Raw genomic sequence first — 21,806 nt, 5'->3', positions numbered from 1 at the left:
TGCTAAAATGCCCCCTAAGTGAAGTCGTCCTTGGGCGACCCTATTTAAAGCTGGGGCTTTCACCTAGCGCTCTCTGTCTCCCTTCCCTGATTTATTTTTCCCCTTAGCGTTTATTACCATCTGGATCATATTTTTTACTTATTCACTTACTGTCCATCTTCTCTCACTAGAAAATAACCTCAATGAGAGCAGGGATTTTTGTGTTCATTTCACGCTGGATTCCTAGTGCCTATTATTTGTTAAGACTCACTACACTGAGGAAGTTGAAGTAAGAGTTAAGGGTATGGAACCACCCTTCCCCAGTCTGAATCCAGCTACATTGTTTACTTATTGAGGAACCATAGGTAAGTTACTTTTAACTTCTATGCCTCAATTTCTTCACTGTAAAACATAAATAATCATAACTACGTTACATGGTTATTTTAAATGTTACGTTTGTTAATATACATTATATGGTAGTGTCAGACATATAGTCTGGACCACATGTCATAGCTACTGTTGGAGATGCTGTTGGTGTCCCACCCAGGACCCCTTTACTGACCACTGCACCCGGCTCCAACAATATTGCACCTATCAGCTTATACCCATGACCTTAGCTAGAGACTTGCCTTTGGCTGATGGTCTCCACTTCTCCAAGAGACACCTGGGCTGTTATACCCACACCCAGGGGAGGATCAGTGCCTCTCACACAGAAGGTGCCAAATCTCAGACTCAGCGTCAAGGCAGAGTAATTCTGAAGTCTAATTTAGGGTCTAGAGCCTCCCCATTCTTCCAGTTGGTCTCTGGCTAGACTGAGACATCCTTGCTCAGTCCTTCCCCTTCCCTACTGTTTCACCAACCCCCTACTCTCTTATAAGTTCTTCCCAAAGAGAATGCCCTTACTAAATCATTTCCACTTGAACCCCGTCTCGAGTTTTTATTATTGTATTATGAATAATGATGTAAGTACAAATAAGTATGTATTTCGTACATATACGAAATTCTGAAGATAATTTGGTGTAGGGTCTAGAGATTATAAGAGAAATCTGGGTTGCAAATTTTGACCTGGGAGTCATACTATGTCTGACACCTAGTAGGTGCTCAATAACATTTGCTGAATTAAATCCATGAACGGGGGTAGCAGACGTGCACAGAAGTGGGTGAGATCACCCAATGAAAATGAGTAAGATGAAAAGAACCATATTCTGAGTCGAGGATAGAACACTGATGGAATATCAATGTTGAAGAGATGGGAGAAGAAAATAGATGAGCCTGAGGAATAAATGCAGAAAGGTTAGAGAAAGCCAGGAGAGCACTGACGCCAAAGAAATCAGGGAGGGGAGGATTGCAAGGAGGAGCTAGTGTCAAATGCTGCAGAGAGGTAGGTCACTGAAATCAGAATTACTGCATTTAGCAACAAAGAGGCCTTGCTCCCATTGGTCAGGGCAGTTTCAGTGGGGTGCTGGGGCAAGAACTGGGTGCACCGGGGAAGCAGTCCTCCTAGCTGATCTTTGGGATGACTGGAGGAAGTGTCATCAGAGCTCGTTTCTGGTGCACTCTTATCCCCTGTCCCTGTCTCCCTGGCTTCAGAAGTGACCAGGGTTTGCATGCTGCTTTTGAGCTACCCCAGGCCCACAGTGGGTTCCCAGGCTGCCTGCATGCCCCAGAAATCTTTTCCTCTCACTCAGTGTGCTCAGACGGGGAGCACTTTGAGCAAACCAGTTGATACTGAATATAACAGGTAACCCTCCTTTTCCCTTTAGATTATTTACCTTTGTAAAGATATTTACTAGCCCAAATCAAATGTTGCATTGTGTATGGTGAGGATGGGAACATAGAAAGGCAAAGCTTGGAGCAGCAGGCCTTTAAATCCACTAAGAAGGGGAAAGGAGATTGAGTGAACTTCCCCCATCTCCCACTCCCCTCCTTTAGAGGGAGAATGCAGCCACTGCTTCCTCACCCTGCCCCATTCGTTTCCCATCTGGGGCTTAAGACTTGGGCCCCCCTGGCCCACTTCTCATCCTTCCTGATAAATTACAGTCCCTTCAAACTGAGCTGTGAATTGTTAGTTATATAGATCCTCAGGGGCTTTCGGCCCAGAAAGTAAACATATACTGAATGACCAGGTGATTGATCAGATATTTCTTATACTCCATTCTAGACCATTTATTGTTCTGTTTATTGCATGTCACAGGGACTCTCTGCATTCAGCAAGCTTTTTTTTAATCTCAAAAAAGCATTTTCACGACTTTATGCCAACATTTCTTAAATTTTAGTGACTTTCATTTATCATGTAAGACACTAGTTTTAAAATGATGATTTGAGGAACTCCTTTCAGATAATCTGATGAAAATTAGTCTGAGATGAGGCCCAGGAGTCTCCCCAGGTGATCCAAGGACAATACCTAGACTCTCTTACATGGTTTGTGCAAGTTTAATGATAAAGACTCATTCTGCCTAAATCAGATTAGAACAGGCATTAATAAACAACAGGTAACATACAACTAGATCAGACAGAATAACAAGAAAATACAGTCAGAAGTACATTTGCAAGGAGAACCAATAGCCATGCTTTACAGGAGCCTGTCAAAAATGTTGGTAGATCTCTCTCTCCATAGGCTTGTGCTCTCTCGAATGAAGTCATTTATTGTGAGCACAGGCTTGAGAGGGTTTCATTATGCGCAGTGCACTTCTCTGGTTCTTTTTGCAAATGTGCTCCACCATCTTGGCCTCAGGAGGCTTTCCCTTCAGGCCTGGCAGCTGCCCTCCCCAATATAACTGTGCCCTCCCCAGACACCTGCTGGAGAGCTGCTCTCCCACACTTCCCTCTCTAACTTGCTATGAAATCACTGTGGATTTCTGCTTATCATATTCCTAATTTGGCCTCCTCATCTAAAACTTCTGGATAAGTCATACGTGTCTTTCTAGGTGCCCTGAGGTCCTGCCCACATCTGATGCTCCCAGAGTCATCTCTTGACCCACTGACCTGGGGACTCTGTGAGGGCTGCCCCAGGTCTGATTGGTCAAGGTGTGGGGCCTCAGTGGTGGGAAGTAAGGAACTAGTGAATAGGTTTCACCACTGACCCTTTGCACTTCTGGTGGATCCCATGCCTAACAGATTACAATTTAGCAGCCTACTACTGAACCCAACCGCCCAATGTCGTTTTACCAGGCACAGCTGTTGTTGTTTGTAATGCTTCAAGTGTCTTTGGAGGAGGCTTAAACTCTCCATTCTTTAAACCAGGGGTCCCCATCCCCGGGCCGAAGACTGGTATAGGTCTGTGGCCTATTAGGAACCAGGCTGCACAGGAGGAGGTGAGCATCACAGGAGCAAGTGAAGCTTCATCTATATTTGCAGCCGCTCCCCAGCACTAGCATCACCACCTAAGCTCCACCTCAGGTCATCAGGCATTAGATTATCATAAGAGCACTGGTCCCAGGTGCTGAAAAGGTTGGGGACCACTGCTTTAAACCACTCCCAGCTCATTCATACATTCACATGACCTGTCTGCTCATATGCCTTTGGCTCTGCCTCCTGTCTTAGCTGCTATTATTACCCCAGCCCTGTGTCACCCATTAGAATTCTCAATGGCCTTAGCTTAGAGAGCAGGGATTAAGGTACCAGTGCCTCAAGGCAAATGTCACTCTGGAGCCTGGCAGCAAGGCAGAGCACCTGCCAATGACAACCGCAGGCCAGGGCTTCACCTTCGGTTATAGGTCTGACCTCAGGGAGCCAATTGCCACTATCTCCCAATACCTGCTCCCTCAGCTCCTACCCAGGTCCCTGGACAAGTGAAGTCAAGACCGTCCCTCTGGATTCCATCCCAGCCACATGGGTGAACCACTCTGGGTACCTCCCATTATCGTCTCTCCAAAGAGTTGGCTACAAGTGCTATCTTCTCCCCAGGGTCTTCCTTGATCTCCTCTATCAGAGCAGTCTGCCCCTCACTACAACACACAACGTATTATCCACACCTCTCTTAACTTCTTTATCAGTTCCAAGTTTGTATTAGACTTTGCCCTCTCATCCCTCTATGACTTTGTGCTTGCCCACCCCAACCCCATCTTTGCCTAGATAACTTCCCACATTTCAAAGTTCAGCTTAACATCCCTCTTCCTCCCAGAGGTCTTCTCTTGCTGATACTGTCCCTCCCCATCCCACTCCATTCCCAGTGGGGTAAGGGCTCTTCCCACGCACTGCCATCATCTCTGCATGGCAATTACCCTGTGTAGGTAATTACAGCTAGGCTCCAGCTGATCAATCTCTGTATCCCTTACAGAGATTTATGACTTAAAAATGAAAGCCTAGTTATGAAGGTGCTGCATATTGTGCCATATAAATATATCATATTGTTTATTAATTTATTCATGCAACAAATACTTACTAAGCACTTACTTTGTGGCTGACCCACTGCTAGGTACTATAGATATAAATGTGAACAAGACAGAAAACGTGAAGGTTACATTCTAGAGGGAGTGATGGACACAAGACAGTAGCTAAATAAACAGAATACATGCAAATTGTGGTAAGTCTTAAGAACATATTAGGTCATCAGGCCACTATGAGGAGCTGACAATTTAAGCAGAAACCAAAACAATGAAAAGGAGCTAGTTAAGGGAACAAAAAAAGAGTAATTCAGGCAGAGGAAAAAGGCTGTGCAAAGGCCCCGAGGTAGAAAACAGCCTGCGTGCTGGCTGTTCCTCCGTTACAGGGAAGAAGCACAGGTGGTAAAGTTCAGCAAGGAAGCGGGAGACCAGCCGCTGGATCTGGGCCAGAGTTCTAATCCTAAGGAGCTCAAAACCTCAGGCTGGGGAGAAACATAAAATGAGACCCAAACTACTGAAACTTGGAGCAGCCGTTTCTGATAAAAATGGGACATACACATATATTAATGATAAAAGCTAATTTTATTGAGCACATGAGAATCTACATATGCTGAGCATTTTACATGCATTATCTTATTTATTCCTCATGTGAAACTCACAAGTAGCTGCTATTATTACCCCACCCTATTATTCTGAGGCTCAAAGAAGTTAAGTAACTTGCTCAAAGCCAACAGGAAGAGGTAAACTCAGTACTTGAATATGATCTGTTTGATTCCGGTATCTGCCATGCTACCTCACCTCGCAGAGACACAGAATGTTTGAACTTGAAGAAACTTTAAAGCGTATTCCTGATAATCCTTCATTTTAGTGTTGAGGGAAGCAAGTTCCAGAGGAAAGAAGTAGCCTGCTCAGGGTCACACAGTTGGATAGATTTGGGCCAGACATCCAGGTGTCAATCTTCCTGCTTCAGATCTTTTTTTAAGCCATGAGAACTCTGGAACTGAGAGGGGAAAAAATCCTTCCAGACATCAAATCTGTTTCGGAAGTCCAGGGTATCCTGTGTCGAATACTAAAACCCCTTCTCCAGGAATGAAGACCACCCTGCTCGTGGTTTCCACTGTGCCCTGACTTGGGCTTGTATGCCCCAGCTCCTGTGATGCCACCTGAGATTTACCCTGTACCTATAAACATATGGAAGAGTCTCACTTGAAATAGCTACTGGAAAAAAATATAACATCACTCCATCTTGATGACATGTGGGAGAGTAGAGATCCGTAATGAGTACCACCCAGCAGACCAGGTGAGGGGCCAAGAGTTCCTGCCTAGTGTGTGCTGCTGGGGGCTGTTCAGTTGGTTCTAGTTGCCAGGTGTGGGGTGTCAGCAGTGTGGGGTGTCAGAATTCTAGTGTGGGGGCCCAGGAATGCTCAGTGCTTGGGCTGTGATGGCATAGAAGCAAGCTTCGAATCAGACCTCTTTACTAAGTTGTCCAGGGAAGGTGACCGATTGAGCACTGGGAAAGAGGGCTAGACTGGTCGCAGAGCAGTGACCTGTCTGTCACTCTGATGGGCGACAGAGCAAAAGGACAAGTGAAGGACTTCCTGCTTAATGAGGGTGGCACTGGCCCTGCAGATGCAGGGGGTTTGGAAGGATGCTGGAGCAGGCTTACCCAGGAAGCGTGACGGCCCTTAATACCCGGACACAGTTCACCACGAGCGGACAGAAACCAGCAGAGCAGGAAGAACAGTCCCAAGTCACCCAGTTCACGCTCTTCCCCAGAACCGTGCTATACCCAAGTCTCCCTGAAATCAGTTCATGAGCTGAATTCACCATTCAGAATTTGAGGAGAAAGAAAAGTCTTGGAGTTCTGAGGGGAAAACAACACCCCTGACCCATTTGGGCCGGAGTTTTCATGCCATCGTCGGTGGTGGGGAGTCTCTGGCTGCAGGATCTGGATTTTGTTTAAATCGTTTGCCCATCACTCCCATCTCTGTTAACCTGTTTTCTGCTTCTTATTGCTACTCTAATAGCAGCTCTCTGCTGATTGCCCCAAACCACACCACACCCACTTTCTTAAACAACCAGAAATCAGCAGGTGTTAAAGAAAAGTGTTAAAGACACGTTAGCACCTCCTTTAAGCGTTCTAATTGGTATAATCAGAAGCAGTAAAAAGAACATTGGAGGAGGCAGTGCCTTATAAAGAAATGAGCCACTCTCTAGGGAATGTCGTGTCAGGAATGCATGCTAACACAGACCGTTCCCAGACTCCTCCTTCCCAACATGAAGGGCTCTGGGAGGGCTGGATGACCAAAAGGCAGGAGAGAAGAGCTCTCAGAGGTGGGAGGACTCCATTGCTGGTCTTGGACCTCTCTCAGCAAGTTGCAATCGACTCTCCACCATCAACTGGCTTTCTCTCACAATATGATTCAGCTATCATAAGGCCTCCTCGGGTTGCATGTTAATCCATCCAGAGGTCTTTTTGTTTGTTTCTTGGGTTTTTTTTTTTTTTAGTTTTATTTCATTTTGTTTTTTACTGGGAGATACTCTCTGCCCCCTTTCCCAGGTCATGATTATTTCAAAGAACGTGTGTCTGTTCTACCCATTTAACACATCTTTTGCCTCTGCACCTCTGACCTGTGATGCCAGGACTGGGGGCAAAGGTCAAAGGTGATGCTTTATTCTCAACTGAAGCCTCAATTTCTCCTCCATAAAGTGGAGGGACTCTAATTGCTCTGAGGTGGGGTTCGGTAGTCCATAAAAGTTCCCTGGTGATTCGAATGCTCAGCTGTGGTTAAGTACCATCACAGTACAGATTCCAGAAACTTGCTTGCCCATTTCCAGGTCTATGAACTCTGCCCCAGTTCCCACCCTCAAGTCAAACAGAAGCAAACCCAGCCCTTGCCCTAGGCAGAGTCCCGGGAAAATGGAGGCCAATGAAGACCTTTGCCATTTTCCACTCTTTAAAGTCTGCTACCAATTCCAGCCAAATAAAGCTGTTTAAAAGGACAAATGAACAAAAAACTCTCGTTGCAAATGCGCAGGGGGCAGAAATGTGTCTGATCTTCTCTCTTTTCCCCCTGGCAGAAAGTAGCGAAGTATTAAATAGCACAGACCCAGGCCCCAAGATTGCTCCCTGCATCCCCGGGTATGGCCATAAAGTGACAGGCCCAGTGGCCTAAAAAATCACAGCAGGACCCTCTCTACCCACATACTGACTTGTCCTCGATGCCACCTTTAAACAAAACACTTTCTAAAAATCAAGTCTGCTCAGAAAGAACAAAGATTTGTCATCTTGCAGATAGTCAAATAAACATGCCATAGGCTGGAGGAAGCTCCCAAAGAGAGTTCCAGAAATGGCATGGGTGACAGCCAGGACCAAGGAGAAAGTATGCAGTCTTCCAAAGGATGGCTACATAAACCCTGGTGTGTTCGTTAATGGGCCAGGTCATCTTATAGTCTCAAAGCTCTGAAACACAACCGCCATTCACCAAAGGAAGAGACCTGCCTTCTAAATCAGACTGGCCTGGGGGCAGGGCATTTGGAGGGAGCTGCTCTAAGCTAAGAGAAAGAGACCTTGTAAATTCCCGAAGAAGGACCAGAACCATTGCTCCTAGAAGTCTGCGGCTGGTTGGCAGAGAAGGGAGGTGGCAGAAAGGTGGGTTCAGGGAAGCTGGGATAAAAATTGACATATCTATTTCCGGACAGCAGCCTCCTACCTTATTTCCCTCCCAGAATTGTCTATGCCTTCCTTCTGGGACATTCAAAACATGAAGCAGAAACGAAATGGAAACCAAAGCAGCAGAGAGAAAGACAAAACAAACTGGAAACCAAAACCACAGGCTCCCACCGTAGCCCTTCCCTTGCCCTACCCAAACAAACCCCGGGCCACGCTCCTCTGGCCTTCTCGATAGCTCCTTCTCTCCCCCACAGTCAGGTTGGGTGGAAAACAAGTCAAGTCATTATAATCACTGCTCATACATCTGTGAGTAGCAAATCAAAGATCAAGTCCACGTTCCAATGACTATGATCTGTCTAACCACAGTGCCTCAATCATCCCAACTGTATGACACAGAGAGCTTCTCCAAAATGGGGAGACAGAGAAGAGCTGACCCGAGAGGCTACGATGGTGCAGCCACGTGCTGCCCGCTGCTCAGCGTGAAGCTGCAGCTGGTCGGGAGGTACAACGGTTACGTCTCCTTTGCTCACTCCAGTCTCTACTGCCATCGCCACTCTTTCTCCTCCTCTTGCTGCACCCCCACCTCTCCCCACACTTTCACAGGATCCGCTGCTCCGCAGATGGGCTCCTGCTTCCTGTCAGGGCAGGTGGAATCCTCATTTAAAAACCACACGCTTCCTCCAGGAAATGGTCTTCGGTCAAAACTCACCTTCACACACCTCCGCCCCACCCCGCCTCCTCCTTCCTCTTAAGTGACATCTCTTTCTAGAAAGTCCAATGCTGTTTTCCTGCACACACACAGACACATGCCCAGACAAACCCCCAACACGGTCACCCCCAGGAATGCCCCCGGGGCTCTGCCCACACAGGCGCTCCACTTCCCACTGCCCAGGCAGCCCTGCCCTGCAGCCAGGCTTCTTTCCCTCTGATGCCTGGCAGAGTGGTCGAGGCCAAGGGCACTGAAGAGGTCCCCATGTGTACACGAAGGAAAACAATGATAGCTCAGACACTGGTGTAAACCTGGGAGCAGCAAGGGAGGTCATGGAGAGCTGGACGGAGGACACCTGAGGGAGGGGACATATTTGAAAGTTGAAACTAAACAGGAAGGGTTCTAAGTGTTCCCCCCTCGTTAGCCTGCAAGTTCAGGGGCAGCTTGAAAAAGCCAGAAGATTATTTGGCCATTCTAAGTTGGTGTGTATGTAAAAACTAAACAATCACCCTGTGTATGCATAGAATTAAATCTGGACTGATTTGCAGGCGTCCTAATAAACAGCTCAATCACAATCAGGGTTTGGGGGAGGGTGAGGAGTGGTTCTGCACGTCCAAAACAGGGAGTTTCTCATCAGCAAACGAGTGCTGAAGCCCGCGCTTCCTGCAAAGGAAAACAGCCTATGGTCTAGAGACAGAGGACATTCTCTTCCTGGGCAGGGAATCAGGGTGGGGCATGTCACAGCACAAGGTTCAGACCTTGCCCTGGGCACCAGGCCAAGAGGAGCTGCTGTGAAAAACCCGACACGTGAATTACCAGCAATGGGGACAGATGAAATTCCAGCTCAGAACAGCACAGAACAGTCTGAGAGATGAGAGGGAGAAAAATGCACTGGTTTTAGGGTTTGGGGTAGCTCTCCAATCCAAAGCTGGTCCTCTCTTGACCTAGAAGGAGTGAGGGAGGGTGGCAGGGAGGATCTGAGAAAAAAAGAAAAAAACAGGGCCATGAGGACACACACTTGGATTATGTCAGTAAATTGTCCGGAAAAACATTTGTCCTAGCTGAGTCACCACAGCTCTGACAAAGTGCTCCCGTCTGGGTTCTGGGAGAAATAGGGCTGGCTGTCAAACTTGCCCAATTTAGAAATAATAATACTCCTCCTTGGTGAGACAGAGTCCACTCCGGTTCCCTGGCATGCTTTTCCACGCTCTATCCTCTGGCAGAGGGGCTCTGCCTTCTTTCTGGCGCTGAGCCAGTCCACCAGCCCTGGTCTGGGCACTCCCTTTTGGGTACAGCCCCTTACAGTGGAAAGAAACATCATGAAGGAAATCTGGGTCTGTCTGGCCTCAGTGACTTCATGTCTGGAAGAAGGAGCCTGGCATTGGCCCCCAGGGGTTTGGGTGTGAGACACCACACTTTCCCCTTGGGGAGCCTCCAATCTGATTGAATTCAGCCAACTTGCAAGGTGCTGCTCTGCAAACTCACCCATCAAAAAGACCTACCATCCCTGCCCTCAGGAGGGGCCGATTCTCATAGAGAGAGCCTTGTGGACAATCAGAAGTTGTAGAAGAGACTGGGCCCATCATCATTATATGAGTTTTTTAAATTCAAAAGTCTTTTTTCAATTGTGTTCAAATTATTTTGCTCTGCTTAGGTGATGCTGGACTTTTAAGAAAGAAGACTTTTTATCTAAAACAATCCAAGAGATGAGATGGAGTGAAAGAGGGGAGACAGATGTTCTTCTCTTAGTAGAAGTACAGAAATTGTCTGCAAGTAGCGAGTATATTCACCAAGGTTATACTCCCAGCAATAAAAAGCCCTAGGTAGTGATGTGTTTCTTGTCCTCATCCTCCATGTCTAGAGAAAGAAAACAGTGTCTGGAAGGGAAAGTTTGAAAAGACAAAGACTTTTATCCTCAGCGTTTGTGACTGATGAAAATAGTGAGGAAAACAGTAGAAGTTCCAAAAGATAAGTACGCTTGGAGTGCTGTGATTTCAAATTTACCCAAGACTGAGGACAAACCAAACAGGAGGGATTTTTTTTTTTAACTTAAAAAAAGATTTGATTTTATAAAAGAAAGTTAAGAATTGGTATAGATATATCGCATTATTTAGCCATATGTTTTCCCCCAAAATAGCATCATTATAAAATTCCCAGTTTCAACTGGCAATTATTACATACCCAGGCTATTTTCACAAAGGTTATTTTAATTAAATATTTACTACAGTTCTCTGAGAAAGATTATATTAAACCCATTTTGTAGTTTAGGAAAAATAATTGTTGCTTAGTGGTTATTTACGTTTCAGTATTTCAATAAAATTTTAAAAAGTAAAGCCTGGAAAATCCAAGGTCTAATGAGGAGAGAGCAGAATATTACCATTTGAAATTTCTGACAAAAACCATCTATGTCTTCTTGGACAGCTGAGCTAAGGTACTCTACCACGTGGTGGCAGCATACCTAACTTTCTAGAAGTGTATATAATAAAGGTAGTCTCTCTACAAATTTAGTGTTGTAACATAAAATGTCAGTATCCGATATATGCTAGAAATATACATAACCCCAAATACCAGTGAAGGGCACACAGTAACAGCTAACCAATGACAGGTGAAGAAGAAATACAAAACGTGCTGAAAATAACACCATAATGGGGGCAGGAAAAACAACTCCAAATCTGGAACCCACCAAGTGAAAAACACATCCTTCTTCCCTTACCCTAGACTGTCTCTCCAGTATTTATATTTAGGGAACTCCCTTATTTCCAACATCCCATGAATCTGAACTAAATTTAATCATCCTGTTTCCTTAGCATGAATTCCAGAAAAACTTGAATGCACTGGGACTTATTTCACCTGACATGCTAAGTTTACCTAATCTAAGTGGAATCAGAAACATCAGCTTTCTAATAAGTCTGCTTGGTGAAGCATAGACTTCAGGAGCCTGAAAAAGAAATTAAATGGCTACACTTAAGTTTCAGAGGCTCATTCAACACTACTGCCCAGGAGACAAACTCCAAGGAGTCCTAGCTTCCTTGTGGAAGGCAGATAAATAAGGACCTCAGTTCAGATGAGCACAGAGGAGGTTAAGACCACTTTGGGCCAAGTCAGGAACTGACCGCAGGACCAGCCAAAAGCTGAAACATACCCAGGGGCAAAACTAAAACCTCATCAAGGACAAAAACAAGTAAGTCTTTCCAGATTTCATATCAGATCCGAACTTTAAATGTATGGTCCCCTTTAAGAAGTCTATTAGAGAAAATAAAATGAATCCTAACCTGCAACACCCCAAAGGGCAGGCCTCCTGACCGATTCCTTTACTCTTTTCCAATCCAAGGTCAGGTTTAGGTGTAGTACATATGGACATATGGTTCTAAGGGTTTCTTGATGATGGTGATAGCACTGTTTGTGCAGTGGGGCCTGTGCAATGATGAGCAAATAAACTTACATTTGGAAACATATAAAGTCATACTAGAACTATAAATTGGGTAATTTGGAGAACAATTTGGCATTTTGTATCGCAAGCCTTAAAAAAATGACCATGATTGCTACAAATCTATCCCAAAGAAATCATCTAAAATGCAGACAAATGTTTATACACGAAGATGTTTACTGAGTTATTTGTGGCAATGAAGTTTTAGAAATAACTTAGATGTCTAATGATAAGGTTAATTAAAATATGGTACAGCCCAAGATACACTATTATGCATAAAGTTTTTAATGTTAAGAAAATATTCTTATGGCATAATGCAAAGCAGAATAAAACAAGCAGCAAAATTAAATAAATAATATGATTCGATTCTATTTTTTTAAAGCTCTAAAGAAAAAAAGACAGGAAAGAAATGTGTCAATATATTAATCGTTACTATCTCTAGATGATAGCTTTTTGAAAAAATTCTTTGTATTCTTCAGCATTTATTTTCTATACTAAAGAAATATTTTTCTAATTAATAAAAAAGTCAAAACTTTATCACACTATTAGGCATACATATCCATTTATTCAATACTTATTATGAAACTGCTAGGTGTTACCAACCTTACTGCTATTAGTATTATTTCTGCTGACTTCAATCCTAACCTTAACCATCACCCTAACACAGACTTTGACATAGCAGTGCTAGGGACAATGAGGAACAGGTGATAAAACAAGACCCCTACTTTCAAGCAAGGCAAGAGAAAGAGACTGCCATTTGTCATTGGCCCCTTCTGTGAGCCAAGCCTAGGGCTAGGTAGGTACCTTATTATGTGTTGTCATGTAATCCTCACTACCGTTGTGTTTGGTAATAGCTTCATGCCTATTTTACAGGTGAGGGATTTGTTGGAAAGCATGCACATTTCCCCTTCTAGAAAAGAGGGTTCTGGGGTTCATTCTTCCTGGGCTGAAATCCCCTGCATAATTTCCAAGGGTCAGTATTTTTCTTCAAGCCCCCTTTTTCCTTCTCTAGTAGTTCATAGTTCCACTCCCACCAAGTCAAATTCCCTTCTAAGGGTCACACTGAAGATGCACGTGAAGAAAAACCAACACTCCTCTTTCCATCAGGAATCCCTTTATCCATGCTGGGTCTTTGATTTACTACCTAAGGCATTTACCAGTTCCTGGAATTACCAGGACTGCTTCTCATAGTTATTTCATGGCCACATGGTTTTCACCTCTGATTGTCTGGGTTACTGCTCTCCAGGGAATCACAAATGCTTGTCTCCGCAGCTGGGGCATCACAGCTGGCTCTCCCCCGACCCCCACACAGTTGCTTTTCATGGGATTTCCATGAGCTCCTCTAGTCCCTCAGCCCCATCAGGGCTGCACAGGCACTGGCCTGTCTAGTCCAGCAGTGGTCCAGGAAGTGAACCAATTTCAAAATGCAGATTAGCTGACAGCTAACTAATGCCAATATTGTGTTTCTGATGCCAGAGCAGTGCAGACGATAGAACCAGGCAGGAGACCGAGTGAAAGAAACATCTTGAACTGGAGAAAACTGAACAAGATGACCATTTCTGGAATACAAGAGAGACCACCCAACCGACCCAGGCTTTGAGTCCAGGGTCCCTGCTCCTGGCAGTCTTTTACTCATCTCTTTAAATAGTTTCTGTGGTCTTAAGTACTTTTGTTTTTTCTGCTTTTCTTGATGTAATTCAGTCACTACAGCATAGTTGACTGTCATCCACAGATGAGCATAAATGAGCAGTGTTTACCGTTATAAAACTGGACACAAACACCTGGGAGGAAGTTGAGGGTCCCCCACACCACCTGCACATCCACAGTCACCATTGCTGCCTTGGCCAGCAGAAGCCCAGGTCTGAGGCAGTCTCCACCTGCATTTCCCATCTGCATCAACCTTCACACTTAGAATGCCCCAAGAAAGCAGGTTTGATGCAAAGTAGTCACTGCCCGCCACCATAACATCTGCCTGCCCCCTCATCTCCCTAACCACTCTCTTTCACTCTCCTGTTCCAGTCCAACCCTTAGCACATCCTTCAGCATCTATCTTCCTACTCTCCCCAAATCTATCCCCTGCACTCCATTACTTCACTCTGGCCTCCTCATCAATTCAGTGGATAAAAACTTAAGCTCTGGTGCTAGACCACCTAGATTATACTGGCTGTGCGTTCACAATTAAGTTACCTAACCTCTCTGAGCCTGTTTCATCATGTGGAAAGTGGGAATAATAATAATATCCATCTCAAAGTGCTGTGATTATCAAGCTAATGCATGCAAAATACTTGTCACAATGCAATAATGTAGGTTAAAGATAATAATAATAATGGCTAGCACTTACTTATCACTTACTAGATTGGTTCCAGAGGTAGGAAACATTAAGTGCTTTTTCCCCCACTCAAAATTACATTTGAAGATTCATCCATGTTGTTGCATATCATAATAGTTCAAAAAAGTTGGTCATAGAAAACTACATATGGTATGATACCATTTTTATAAAGCTCGAAAAATAAAACTAAACAATATAGAGTTTATGAAACATGTGGTAAACTATACCGAAAAAGCAAAAGAAGAATAAATACAAAACTCAGAAGAGTGGATATTTAGGGGGGACATAAAGGGTTGGAATGGAGAGAGGTCACAGGTAGCTTCGAGAACAGAGATGATGTTTTGCTTCCAAAGTTGGAAGGTAAGCTCTCAGGTGTGCATTTTATTATCATGCTTCGTAACTTACATGTACATCTATTCCTTCAGATACTGCAAACCTTACTATATATGTATGTATATATGTACAGTTGTTTTTTTTTATTATTATTATTATTATTATTATTATTATTATTATTATTATTCTCCTCTTTCAGGAGGCAGACTAACAAGTACTGAGTACGTGGGTACTGCAGAGAGACTGCTAGAAAATTTCTTCACAACACCCTGTGAGATGGACATTCTTTTCCCAAATTAAAAATAAGAATAGTGAACTCGGAAATGTTGAGTAATATGTCCAAGGCCTCATCCTGTGCCAAATATGTTCCATTTGCTCCATTCAAATCCACTCTCCATCTTCTCCCTTCTACCTGATGCCCTGGGAGGCTGACCCACAAGAACTGCATCAGTGGGCTCCCCATCGCCTGGATTCGGTTGCATTCAGTCAGTGACAAACAATGACAGGAGGTCAGAGAACAGGAGCACAGTGAAGTGAGGATATCGATCCCCCTGTCCCCTATCATGGACTCACCATGAGTGGGTGGCACCTCTCTACCGAAGGCCACAGCTCCTGTCAGCTCTCTCTCTCCAGATTCATGGCACAGCTCCTCTCCTTGCTCCTTCAGGCCCAGAAGTAAGACTGTCTCCCGTCCCTGCTGTTTGAACCCTGGGATAACTTGGAAATCTAAACATTTCTGGTTTCCCTGTTCCCTATCCACATCATTGTAGACTGTCTTTTCACTAAACTCTTCTGAGATTACCCGGCTTGAATGGCCATGAGTGAGAAGGGGTGGAGCTACAATCTGAACCCCAGTGTTTTCCATCCATCCTAAGATGCCTCTCTTCCCTTTGTTCTGAAGGTCTGCACAGCTCCAAGGAAGGTGATCACTAACAATAGTAGTTACTGTTGTGATGTTATGTTCCTCAGCAGACAACACTTTGCTCTTTAGGGCTTGTGTTCTATACAGGTAACAAAAGGACACCTAAGAAATATTGCTCAGAAATTTGTGTAGAATGTGAGAACCATATTAGAAATTAAAAACGTTGTATACATAAGCAATAAAATAAATTAAAAATGGATGTGAAAAGGTATAAGTTTTAGATGAATGTTCTCATCAGTCCTATTTTCTGAACCTTCCATCACCACTCCTCACATCTTCCTCAAATTAATGATCTCAGAGAAAAGATCAGGATGTGAAAAACATGTCTCAATAGATCCTTACAACAAAACACATTCAGTGACGACAGTCTGGACAGCTTGGGCTCTTCCATGCTGAATATAGTGGGAGGAAACCCTTGCAGTTTTTACTTCCTCATCTTTTAACTGTCTTTCTGGTTCTCTCTGCTTATTTCTATTTTTCTGGTGATGCTGCAAAAGATAGTGCTGGCTATAAGCCCAATTTATCTCTGGCTGAAATCAGTAGAATAAGAGCAAATGTTATCAAATAATAACTTGTGAATACTGGCACCTTGGTTTGATTGGCATGACAGAATATCCCCTCATGGTTTCTTGTCATCTTTCCTCACCAATATTACACCCGCATTCCTTGCCAGAACACTTAGCATCTCAGCAGCATTGCTAAGAGCTGAATTAAATGGCAGATACATCAAGGGCCTAACAACTGATGCCTTTAGGAGCAGCAGAAAGATGATCATGACAAAGCAGGATAATGATGATGGAAAAGAGGAATTCAGTGCCATAAAAATAATCCAGGATTTCTTTACTAGATATCTAGAAATTCCTATTTCAAGCACGTGGTCAACTCCCAGTAATCACTGTGGGTAGATTATCCCCACTGTGAGCTCTGCCTGGGCAATTGTTTACTCTTAGACTAGATTTTCTGTCCTGTCTCTCAATTTCTAGGGACATTCATGAGCTGCTTGTATCTGAGTATTTGCCTTCTACTCCTTTACATGAACAAATTACTGCAAGCAGACAGCAGGCCGGAAAAACAAACAAACAAAAAAGCTAGATAAGTGCAAGATGGACAACAGTCAAGAAAGATAACATGAAAATTCACCAAGATCCCTCTCCAGGCTCTGGCTCATCATAGTTAGTTGATAAATATTTGTTGAACTGAAATGAATAGAGTGGTTAGAAAGTTGAATTAGAAGACTTTTAAGGCCTCTTCCTATCCTGATATTCTATGATTCCTTAGCATAAAACTATAGAAAATTTAGAGAGGAACCAGGAGATGGATGCTCGGACTTATCAGAAGCAAGAAAGGGAAGATAGAAAGGATTCATTTCAGGCTGAGATGGATTCCAAAAGAGTAACTAGGACTATTTCCAACTGTCACACCCCAGGATGATTCTTGGTCCCAGGTGATGCCCCAAAATTCCCACTCAGAGTCCAAGGGAACTAGAAAGAAGTTCTCCTAGGATTGAAGATGTAGACAAGATCTGAAGTAAAATTCCAGGCTTTAACTTATTTAGGGAGGCTGAGAAATGGAGCGCATGTTGGTGAGAGTAGTAATATTCTCTACTTTTAATATTCTCTAATTTTCTGGCCTGCTGTCTGTTCTGAGGTCTTCAGTTTTATAATGTATGGTTTTTGTTTTTGTGTTTCCCAACATCATACAAACATAGAATTCAGGGCAGGAAATCTTCCTAGAAATTACCTAATCCAGCCTCCGGCCCAGTGGAGGAATTCTTCCTACAGCATCCCTAACAGAAGGTCATCCGGTCTCCAGTGACCGGAAGCTCACTTTTTCCAGAGGCAGCATTACTGCTGGACAGCTCCACGTGGGCAGGATCTTTCTTCACTTCAGAGTGCTAATCTTTCTAGTCCATTAATGCAACAGCAACCATGCCTGTTCTCTCCTCTTTGAGGCAGCTATCTTGACACCTGAAGTCAGGAATCACTTTTCTTCCATTTTCACTCCTGCCAGAAAACATCCTTCAATCCTTCAACTGTAGACACAGTTTGTGGATACCTCAGTGTGCTGCTCCCCCTGACAATACTTTTACTGGTCAATGTAGTTCTTAAAATAAGGCTGGAAGAGTTCAATGTGCAGAATTGAATGCAGTGGTCCAGACATGGCCTGGCTTTCACAGAGGATAGTGGAACTATTTCTTTCCATTCATTTCTAAATAATCACAACCATCTGCTTAACGATCTATTCTAAGAATGTGTCAAAAATGGCCATCAAGATGACTGGTTCCTTAGATTCCAGGATTCTATTTCATCACTTAGTGGTCCTTATTTGTTTGTCTTCTGCTGGTTGGTTCATCTCCTATGTCACCAGCACAGTCATATATTGCACCACCCTTTATGGCCACTAGTTTGGCACTGGGTAGGGAAATTCCCAGGTTTTCCCCAACTTTCTCAAAATGTCTCTTCATTCTCACTATGAATTTTCAATCTGCCTGGCAGACAGAGACTCTAAATATTTGTTAAATAAAGAATGAACACACCCTAGGCCCCATCTGACCACATGCATGCGAGCCAGTTCAAAAACACCACGGTAACTACTACTCAATAAAATCCAGCGTGGGGAGAAAAAAAAAAAGAATGAATAAATACCTAAATAAATGAATGCCAAATGTCACTGAGAGATGATCACGCCAGTCTGTAAAGCACACTCCACCTCCTGATTTTTTAGCCTCCTGGGCCATGACCCAGAATAGATCATTTCTTCCCACCAGTATCATCCACTTAATCCAGCTATTCATTTTCATAGTTTCCCTCCTTTCCCTGGCTAAGCAGGAGAGTGGCAAACACTATCTGACCCAGACTTCACTGTTTTTAAAACAATTCTGTTTCAGGTTTTATTTCCAACAGTCATCACGTGTGAACTTGTGACCAACGGAATTAGAAAGTGACGGGTGGGCATGACTAGTTGGTAAACTCTGCAGCCTGCCAGGTACTCACACTCCTGGTGAACACAGGCCCCCTGGGAGAGAGGCAGCAGGCATCCCAGAACAATTCTTCCCACTGAAAGTGGCAACAGGATGCTTACCTCCCACCTGCCGGAATCTGTGAAGAACTTTCTCTGTTCACAGGAGTACAGGATGTAATGCTTATGATCACCCTCTGAGAAGCAGAGAGCCTGCATCTAGTACAGTCCTTCAATAAAAACGTACTGTTTGTACTGTTTCTCCTTTTTCATGACCTTCTTCTCAGCCCCTCTTGGGTTTCATTCCCCTTCCCCCAGCAGAAGTCTTTTCCTCTTTAATTGTTCCCAATCTGTTTTATCCCATCGTTGTTTATCCCATCTGACTTTAACAAGTCAGAATGAAGAAAAGTGTTCTTCCAACTCTTTCACCTTCTATTCTAAAGAGAAGATAAGTGTGCATTAGCTGCAGGATGTGGTAAACAGCAGAATGAAAAATGTACCCTGCATATCTCCAGGGATCCCAATTTCTTCTGGTTCTAAAAGAGCTGAGAATCCGTTATGGATCCCCGTAAAAACTTTTCTTGTAAATTGGTTTTAAAAATGCCTGGTTTTATGCCCGTTAGTGTACCTAAGAAAGGTGCTTTTAAAACTGCTTAGCCTCTAGCTGACTAAATTGCTAAATTACCTAGATCAATCATGGGTTATTTAGTCCATCTTCTTGCCTCTGAGACAGATGGGAATACTTCTTATATCTAAAGACCTGTAGGATAAAAAAAAAAAAAAATCCTTCTGTTCTATTCTTTAGTCCAAAGTCTCATGCACAAAGTTTAGAAGTTCTTTGATTCTAACCCAAATCCTGTTTTTGAAGCTTAAAATCTTTTATTTATTTTTTTTTCTGGTCCTTGGTGGATATCATAAAGAAAAAAAATAGACACTGTTCATCATCTATTTGTCCACATCCTTCTGCTTAGAGCTCTTCAGGGCTCCTCATTCTATGCAATATCCTTGTAAGCATTTGATGACTGCTCTTAAATCCCCATTACCACCTGCCCATCACTATCTACCAATCCTTTACATTTATCTCTCCTGCAGCTCTTTCAAATGCAGTGCTTGCCTCACTTGACACCTGCTTAAAGAACATAATCAGCACATTCAAGAATTATCCAGGGTTTCCCAGCAAAGGCGGTGCTGAATCTATAGCTCCTCTCTGTAATTTACTAATTCTCCTATAAAATGCACAGACACAAGATGAACGTTCTGAAAGCCCCAAGCACCACTTCTTATTTGCCACAGCAAACACTTGACAGGCTCCAGTCCCTCTAAGAGCGAGGGCAGAGAGACCTGGGGCAGCAGTCAGGAGAAGTGGATTCTAGGCCAAGCTCTGCCACTGACACCCCAGAAGAAACTCTCGTCCCATCTTGACCCTGTTTCCCAAGCAGAATGCAACACATATTTGCCTAGATTATTTTTCAGGGCTCTTCTGGATCTCACATTCTATGATCCTCAAACTAGGCAAAGACTTCTCTTCTCTCTCCTTGAAGGATACAGACCATGTCCTTGGCATGTCTCCCTCTACCAACCTCCATGACCAGCAGCACCTAGAAACACTCAGAAATCTGTGCTTCTCAACCTCTTTTAAAAAATTATCATCATCCCTTTTTCCAAAAGAGACTTTCTATACTTTCTTCCTTAATCACACATGCCCAATTAAATTTTAATACTACAAATATACTGTATAACTATTTATATACTGTATGTATAGCTGTGCTGAGTACATAAAAGAGTAAGATTTTTGCTGCCCCCAAGAACCAATTTCTACCCCCCTTGGTGACACTATTACCCCCCACTGACCTAGACTGAGCTGAAGACTGCCTCTTGAATGACACAGATGGAATTATTTGACTCAAACTCTAAAAATCACAAATATATTCACAAGCCAGACGTTTTAAAAATAATCCATTACGCAAGCCAGAGTGGAATCAGCCAGAGTTCCCATCTCCCCAAGGTAAAACGCAGCTTCCCATCTCTCCTCCCCAAGTCACGCTGTCTCCTGTTCCAGGCCCCATCCTGGTCCTCTCAGTCTGGGACTGTCACCTCTGCCCACAGTTCCCACTTCCAGCTCCCACTCCATTCATATGAATCCCAGAAGAAACAATAGGAATGATGGAAATGAGGCGAACAATGGCTGATGATGTTCCAGGAATAAACAGAATCCACTACAAAGGCAGAAGCACCCTGGGCATCTGGCAGAGATGGAGGCTCATTCCAACTCACTTGCATCCACCCAGACCCCCCTCCTCTTCCCTGCAGGACATGTCCCTTCACCTTACCTTGGCACACTGGCCAAATAGGTCACGAGTTTCCGTAGGTCTTCCTGTCTTATTCTGTCATGATTGCTGCGAGCAGGGAAGGTCAGGATGGGTCCACCTCGCTTATCACGGCCCCCTGCAGGAAGGGAGAGGAGGGAGTATAAGAAAACCAGGCAAAAAGTGTGCTGCAGAGGAAAAAGAATTCTGTCTGAGTGCCAGATGAAACAGGCAGAAATATGGTGCTTAGAGAAATATGGTCACTGTTTGGGACAAGGGCATGGGGTTTGGATGTGGGTAATGTCTTTGACTTCTCTGAAGCCTCATCTGCAAAATGCAGATGAAAATAAAAATGACCACATAACAGGGCTGCTGCAAGGAGTGATGAGATGGCACATGTGGAAGCGCTCTGAAAAGTAAATATCTTTACAGATGTGCAGTGATAGTGACGGTGGTATAAGTGTCCTTACTGAGAAAACAAGCCATTGAAAATACGATGGTCTTTGGATACTGAACCTGCAATTCACTTCTCTTTGCAAGGTTCTGTGAGGTAGGAGTGCTCAGGATTAACTGACTACTGTGGTGAGAAGCCCTTAAAGCATCTACCCTGGACACAATTGCTGGGAGGTTTTTAGATCCATAGAAAAGACCTTAAGTGTTTTCTACACAGCCATAGATCCACCCCTGCCTGCCTGCCTGAGGTACCACCTGTCACTCCTGCTGGAGGAGCACATGAATCTTTATTGAAAATAAGGATACTCAAGGTCTTAATCACTACCGATGCTTTTGTACACACTATGATTACAAATGTTTTCCAAATATCACGTAAAAAAAAAAAAAAAAAA

At 43.8% G+C, this 21,806-nt stretch overlaps 1 protein-coding gene across 5 annotated transcripts in view; it reads right to left on the bottom strand.

Moving 5' to 3' along the window:
- LOC120586721 (kalirin) overlaps positions 1–21,806 on the bottom strand; it is a 434,187-nt gene that overhangs the window by 226,129 nt on the left and 186,252 nt on the right. For all 5 annotated transcript variants that reach the window (XR_005648786.1, XM_039843223.1, XM_039843224.1 and 2 more), the window contains exon 3: positions 20,986–21,100. Coding sequence is in view for 4 of the 5 variants with exons in the window: in XM_039843223.1 (XP_039699157.1) it covers positions 20,986–21,100 (115 nt within the window). In the remaining variant the exon portion in view is untranslated. The remainder of the gene's footprint in view (positions 1–20,985; positions 21,101–21,806) is intronic.

Source organism: Pteropus medius, unplaced genomic scaffold (genome assembly GCF_902729225.1).
Source record: "Pteropus medius unplaced genomic scaffold, Ma_sr-lr_union100, whole genome shotgun sequence".
Lineage (NCBI taxonomy): Eukaryota > Metazoa > Chordata > Mammalia > Chiroptera > Pteropodidae > Pteropus > Pteropus medius.
Note: the sequence above shows the minus strand (reverse complement) of the source record. Positions and strands in the feature narration are given on the sequence as shown.